We start from the raw sequence: 7,477 nt of genomic DNA on the forward strand, positions 1-7,477 counted from the left end.
GTTTTAAATGTAAAACTACTGGGTTTTCCTTCTCAATGAAAATAGACATTATAATGGGAAACTGGCCAAATATAACGACGGTTGATAAAGCAAACATGTAGATATTATTTAATGAAATATTTACAATATGGCGGCGCTAAGTGGGACACTAGACAAATATCAAGCGGCAATGGTTCTCAGTGCTGTCGGTGATTCTCTTGGATACAAAAATGGTGATTGGGAATTTTGCAAGTCAGGATCTAGGATACACAAAGAAGTTAGAAGAATCGGTGGCATCGAAAGCATTCACGTTACTCTGCCATACTGGCCTGCTAGTGATGATACGGTTCTTCATATTGCAACTGCCAAGGCTCTTGTTGCACAAAAACGAGATACCAATAAGGAAGTATTATATTCAAAGCTTGCAGAACAGTACAAAGTTAGCATGCAGGACATGGGGGAAAGGGCAGTTGGACCGACAACTGAGAGCGCATGTCACTTGCTAGATCCATGGAGACCAGGTGGATATAAGCTGCCGTTTAATCATAAAGGAGGCGGGGCAGGGGCAGCAATGCGTTCAATGTGCATTGGACTTAGATATCCAAAACCAGAACAGCTAGATGATCTGATTGAAGTGAGCATAGAATCAGGACGAATGACTCATCACCACCCAACAGGTTATCTGGGATCCCTTGCTTCAGCTTTATTTACATCTTATGCCATACAAAGGAAACACATTCATGCGTGGGGTTATGGCTTGATGCAGACTCTGCCCCGTGCGCAAGAGTATATAAAATCTCGGAATGAATATGTTCGAGATAATATGCGAGAATGGAACTACTTTAAAACAGCATGGGCACGCTATTTAAATCTACGACGCATTGAAGATGGCATAAGTGGTGCTCGCTTTCCACAAGAGTACGGTGTTGAAACAAGGGACGATTTCTACCATTCTTTGAGCTTCAATGGCTGGGCGGGGAGTAGTGGACATGATGCGCCAATGATAGCTTATGACGCAATTTTAAGATGTGGTCCTGATTGGCGACAACTCTGCAACACAGCGATATTTCATGGTGGTGATAGTGATACTACCGGTGCGATCGCGGGATGCTGGTATGGAGCGTTGTATGGGTTTGATAGCGTACCCAGTAACAATTATAAAGATGTTGAATTCAACAGAATCCTGATGGACCTTGGGAAATCTTTGCAAACATTGAGCAAACTTTAGACCACTGTACTGTATTAATATTAAGTTGTAAACAAACCTTACATGTATTATGTATTGCATTTCAGCCTAAATGTTATATTATAGGGAACTTCACTTTGTGTGCAGTCACTCATGCGATTACCATTTCCTTTGTCATTTCTAAGTTTAGTTAAGTCCCGGCCGGATATATTTCCCAATGACTAAATAATACCGACCCCCTTTTCCTAGCTATATATTTATATAATGTGCTGCATTCACATATATATTTTTCAAACTTTCTTGGTTTGAAAGTACTACGGCATTTAGGACACGACATTTACATATATTTCTGTACTTATTTATACTTATGATTTTCTTGCCTTTATGGTCATATTTTCGGCCAAGTTGTTCTAGTATTTCGTTGTTAATTAAATGATGTCAAACGTTTAATCGTGTTTATGTTTGGAGTCAAAAATAATGTATTTCCATTCTGAGAATTGAGTGTTGACTCCGTCTGGTAGCACTGATTATTTTTTTTTCAAATAATAATGGAAACATGTTATAAACGCATAAAATTCATCCTGTACTTCTTTCACACAATCTCAATTAATCTCCTGGTCCTACAAAGTTAAAGTGACACTCTTTATCAAAAACAATACATACACATGTATAACAAACACAAGTTTTGAGTCATAAACCTTTAACTACTTACAAAATAGTGCATTTATGGAACATTTTAATTAATGATAACAAGATTTTAACCGTGTATTTAATAACAGAAAGGGCAGAAATATTAAATGATTGGTGAAGGCTAAAATATTTACTGTGGACTACTATAGTCCCATAAGGTAGAAATACCGTGTTTATTGCTCATTTCTTTCAAATTAAACTCTGTATCTTTCATAAGATCCTTTGTTTACGACATTTATCTATCCTTTTTGAAATATTAAAACAATATTATTAATGTTGCTAAGTCTCTTTTGGAAGTAAGAGTGCATCTTTAAATTAAACTCAAGCTGGTATTTTTTTATGTTTACAACACATTAAAGTTATGGCGTAACCCCCATAGTAAAGTCAACCAGAATCAATTGAGTGTGATGATGCAATGCAATCACATGACCATGATGACGTCGATGGATTCTATTTATAGCATCGGATTCACATTGTTCATTTAGTTGAATCCAATTGCAGTAAGGCTGTAAATACCTTTTGATAAGTAAAAACAATTTATTTATTCCAAAGTTGTTATTAGTTATTTATTAATTATTCGAAATAGAAAAAATAACAGCAAAATAAACATTAGGTCACATGGGTATTTTCTGAAAATCTTGGTGTCACGTGATTAAATTTGAACACAACTATGACCTAGATAAGGAATGCTTGTAATATGATTTATTAAAATGCTAAATCAACTATCTTTAAAGCGTTTTTTGGTTTTGAAAATGAGTTTATGAACTACATTTTACTTCATTAACCTAAGGATACAGCTATTTTGTCTGTACAATGCATACAAGTGAAATAACAGCGTGACATAAAAATGTCACGAAATCTGGTAGGGTTTGGATACGGCGTTCTCTTCAGCGAACACATCCAAAAAGGTAATATATAACGTGTTCGCTGAAGTTCTTTAGCTAATTTGTGCGAAAATGCATGGAAACCAGTTATATAAGCCTACTGACAAAAAATTAGATCGCAGATGTTCATATTCAAGTTCAAAAATTGATGTTTTATGCATTTTTCGTAAACCGTTTAGGCCATAAAACATTAATTTTCGAACGGAAATATGAAAATTTGCGAACAGATGAACTTATCAGGTTTTTGTATACGAAGATTTTTTTTTTTTTTTTTTGCGAACAATATCATTTTGAGCTGTTTAAGGACTTGGCAGAACTATTATGTTTGACTAATTATGATTCCCGAAGGGGAACATAAAGTTTCCGCTTTATCCGTCCGTCCATCTCATCCTTGTGAATAAATTTAGTGATTGAATTGAAATACAACTTGTATATAGATGGATGGCAATGAAGGGAAGGTAGTGCACAAGAACATATTCATATGCATATCTATTAATTTATCTCCCTTTAACCATTTTTTCATAATAGGGGTTTGTGATCTAAATGAACTTTTATTTATCCCCCGTTAACTTATTTTTTTGCTATAATCCGTGCTTTTTTCGGGCCATATCTCGCAATGTTTCAAAAGGATTCAAATGAACCTGTATTTATATAGATTGATGGCAATAACATAATAAAATATTTCAAGATCCATAGTCACGCTATCATGCTACGTTTCTCTTCTGATGATATTTGTTAATTTCAATGGCTGCTTTTTTACTTCTTCGTTTTACAATCTCTTGAAAAGTTCATTCTCAAACCTACCTTTATCTGTGCATGTTATGATAACAAATTCAAGAAAAATAAAAACACGATATGTCGGAGTACTGACGTAACAGTTCACAAAATAGCATTCCGCCGCAGCTCTCATTTAAATTACTTGATACAATTTTCAAAATGCAATGTTTAACAAACAGTGGTATCTGCATTTTGCTCGGATACAATATACCTAATATTTTTTATTCATTATACGACCATGAATTTGTAAGTGCATTACGTCGTAGCTGACATGAAAAAAATACCTTTAGCGACGTTTAGGAACAAAAAGGAATATCCAAATGTAAAAAAGTTCCCTAAACGCGCATTATTGTGGCTAAAATATAAGTTGATTGTTGCTGTGTAATCTAGTATGTGTTACATTTACACATACCAGATTTTTTCGCATTTACTTTAAAATTTGAGTCGGTTGAACGTGTCACAATGTTAAACATGTTCAATGCTTTCGGTACTGCTTTTATTAGTGTTTTATTTCTCGAGAAGGATCAATGCCACATGCGTGTCCTCATTTTTCTGCCTTCTTCCAGTCACAACAAACCTTGCACCGGCTGGATAAGTTCTTTCATGCTCCCTGTACGTCGCAAACTTTTCAATATTTCGCGGCTGCCAAGAGCTCGGTAGGCTATTGTCGATCGTAAATATCACAGATCTATCCCCGACGTCTCCACAAGTCGGAAACGGCATAGCGTTCTCTAGGTTTGTTGATGACGATATAACCGAAGGCCATACGAATTTTGTTCCTACTTGGTACCTGTCGCTGTCCTGTTGTGTAAGCATCATCTTGCGGTAGGTTTGGCGGTTTTCTCTAGGAACTTCCTCCCAAATAACAACAACATCTGGAAAACCACGGCGTAGGGGCCAATAGCAAGGTCATCCCCGGAGTAGTTTCTTTGACTCTGTCTTCTTAATGCCATGCTCAGAATCGTGTACAATCTGTTCTCTTCTTCCGTATATGTTTTTATGATTGAAAGAAAGAAATCGTGTAAACTTTCGGTAGCCTTAATTCTGTCACTGTTGTCCTCGCATACAATGTAAACGGAATCAGCCACAATGTCCCTAATAATCTGCCATCTTTTTTCTGATTTGTGCATGGAATTCCATACGTCTTTAAGAATCGAAACCATGTTATTTCTTCGGTCAATCGGGCTTGGGTGGAATGTGTTTTTGTATGCAGCTAACGTGACAGAAAGTAAACCAAGAGCCCACTGTTCACTATAAAACTCATACTTCAGGAAAGTTTGGACGAGTGTGTCCGTGAGATTTTTTCCATCCTTGCGAATTATGTTCTTCATATCTATGTACCCATGTGATACAGCTACTTCTAGTGGTGTCTGTCGGCTTGTATCTCCGCATTCTGATGTGCAGGCTTTTGTTTTGGTGTTCTTGTCGCATGTTTTAAAGCGTAATATTTTTCTCAAAACGCCATGTTTCCTCCAGTAGGCTCAAGACCACAGTTATCTGCCCCCCGTTGACCAAGATCCGGATGTGAATACAGAAACAAAGAGTGCTTGTGTTCAAGTATCAATATTTTATTAAAATTGAATGAAAAAGAAGCAAAAAATGTTCTTTTTGCAGAGAACTTGACTGAATTTGACATTCTATTGCAGAAATTGATAGTTTTCAATGTAAATATTGGAAAAATCATAGCTTGTGGAAGTCTGAAAATTAGTTGTTTGTAGCCGATTGACTCCCTGGCGGAAGGGTTATGTATTTGAACTCAATTTTGACAGTCGGGTCAATGGTCAACATGGTGTTTTCTTGTGATTATATTTTGTGTCTTGAATTGTTCTAGAGATGTCATGTCCTTGTTTTTCAATTGGGGTGTGTATAAAGTCAAAAGCCAGGTTAGTGTCTATATGAAACATATAGTAAAAATAACTGTGGTCTCACGCCAGTATACAGCCTGGTGAATAACGCCCCATCGTCTATTTTCAGGTATAACGTTTAACAAATAACTCTTTCTCGGAGCATCAGGGGTTCCTAAAATGCCCCAGACTTCAGCCCAATGTCCATTCCTGGCCGCCGATAATAAATTAGCTTTAACTTTCGATTCATTTTCTATGTCGTTTTTCTTCACTGACATTTTGAGGACAAGTATTAAGATTATCCTTTCTTTATACACCCTACAGTGCAGTCTATGTCGCAATATATATAATATGTTTACAATATTTTCCGGCTTACTTGTTAATTATTATTTTCAGAAAATACAGCTCGTAATATGTTGGTCAATCTCGTTAAAGTTTTTCTTTTACTTCCGTCCTAAAGTGTAATGCTAAAATATTCTTTTCAATAAACATGTACATCGCATTGGTAAAGTAGCCTCAATATTGCATGTAAAACAGGTAAAGAAATATTAACTGCAACGTTGACAATATGGCTATGATGGTAAGTTGGAAACGAAATCATATCAAGCAGAATGGTTCTCAGTGCTGTGGGGGATTTTCTAGGATAAAAAAATGCGATTTGGAATTTTGCAAGTCAGGATCTCGAATACATGCATAAGTTAACAGAATATGCGGCATCGAATGCATTCACTTGACACTGCCATACTACCCTACTTGCGATGATAAGGTTCTGAATATTGTAACGGACAACGCTGTTGTTGCACACAAAAGCTAAACCGATAAGGAAGTGTTATATTCAAAACTCGCAGAATAATACAAAGTTAGAATGCCAGACATGGGGAGAAGGACACCTGGCCAAACAACTGAGAGAAAAATATTAACACTATACATACATGTATATGGTCACTCAGGTCGGAGATCTGATAAACAGCACAAGACGAATAAGATAAAGATCAATACATATAGGTTGTGTACTATACACGGATTGGAAGGGGTGTCACTTATATAATGCTTAAACTAGGCCTTTACGGGGTTGGGGCAGGGCCAGCAATGCTGTTAATGTGTATTGAACCTAAATATCCAAAACCAGAACAGTTTGATGATCTGATTTAAGTGAGCACATAATCAGAAGGTTGACTCACCGTCATCAACCAGGTTCTCTAGATCTCTTACAATTATCCTTTATTTACATCTTACGCCATTCAAATGAAATCCATTCATGTGTGGGGTTGTAGTTTGATGCATACGCTGTCTCATGCGAATGTGTGTGCAATTTCTTGGAAGGAATGTGTTCGAGATAGTTTGCAATACTAGTTTTACTTTGAAACAGCATTGAAACACTTATAAAGACTTCGTGACATCCAATATAGCAAAATTCATGCCATGTTCTGCAAGAGTAAAGTGTTTAAACAAGGACAATTACATTTCTACCAATCTTTGAGCTTCAGTGGTAGGTCTTTTCTTTAAAATGAAACTTTACCACACGCAATTTTTGCATTAATGAGGATAAGTGTTTGTTTTAGTGAAAGATCGTAATATATAGGACCGAGTGAGCACCAAAAGCTATGCCCTCGTGAGTTATTTTCTTTAGGTGTTCATAAGGTGAAATACATTGCGATCTTACACTGGAACAAAAAGCAATAATCTCGGAAATGACGTCTTTGAAATTGTTCTATACTCACTGATAGTGAGAGTGGGCTTAAAACTCAAAACAGTGAAATATGTTTGAAACGGTGAAAATATCAGGGCATTATATATAACCTACTGGAAAGCATACAATGAATTATACTATTTGACATGGAAAGAATCACCAATAGTACTCAGTCATGCAGTCGACAATTTGTAAAAATTGTGCTAAAATTGTACACCAGGCTGTCTAAATAAAATGTTATATATGGTTTTGTCTGGTTTATTTTTTGTGTCACGAATAATTTATTCCCCTTCTAAGAATTGACTCCGTATGTTGACATTTAATATTTGTTTTTGAAAGACAATGGTTTCATTCTATAAACATATAAAAATCCTCCCTTTCTCAGAATAGTTATTAATCTCATGGGCCGTACTCATTAACTGTTTTT

General features: G+C 36.0%; 1 protein-coding gene and 1 pseudogene across 1 annotated transcript; one reads left to right on the plus strand and one right to left on the minus strand.

Annotated features, from left to right (window-relative positions):
- Window positions 1-70: 70 nt before the first annotated feature.
- LOC128221070 (ADP-ribosylhydrolase ARH1-like) lies at window positions 71-2,576 on the plus strand. Its single transcript, XM_052929516.1, has one exon. The coding sequence runs from the start codon at window positions 128-130 to the stop codon at window positions 1,205-1,207; it is 1,080 nt and encodes a 359-aa protein (XP_052785476.1). The 5' UTR covers window positions 71-127; the 3' UTR covers window positions 1,208-2,576.
- A 1,219-nt stretch (window positions 2,577-3,795) lies between these two features.
- LOC128241792 (uncharacterized) lies at window positions 3,796-4,921 on the minus strand (annotated as a pseudogene).
- Window positions 4,922-7,477: the final 2,556 nt, after the last annotated feature.

The sequence above is a fragment of the Mya arenaria genome, chromosome 2 (assembly GCF_026914265.1).
Source record: "Mya arenaria isolate MELC-2E11 chromosome 2, ASM2691426v1".
Taxonomy (NCBI): Eukaryota; Metazoa; Mollusca; class Bivalvia; order Myida; family Myidae; genus Mya; species Mya arenaria.

Bases quoted from the DNA above. Each gene is read 5' to 3' on its own strand.
- LOC128221070 (XM_052929516.1), top strand. From the start codon at position 128: ATGGCGGCGCTAAGTGGGACACTAGACAAATATCAAGCGGCAATGGTT.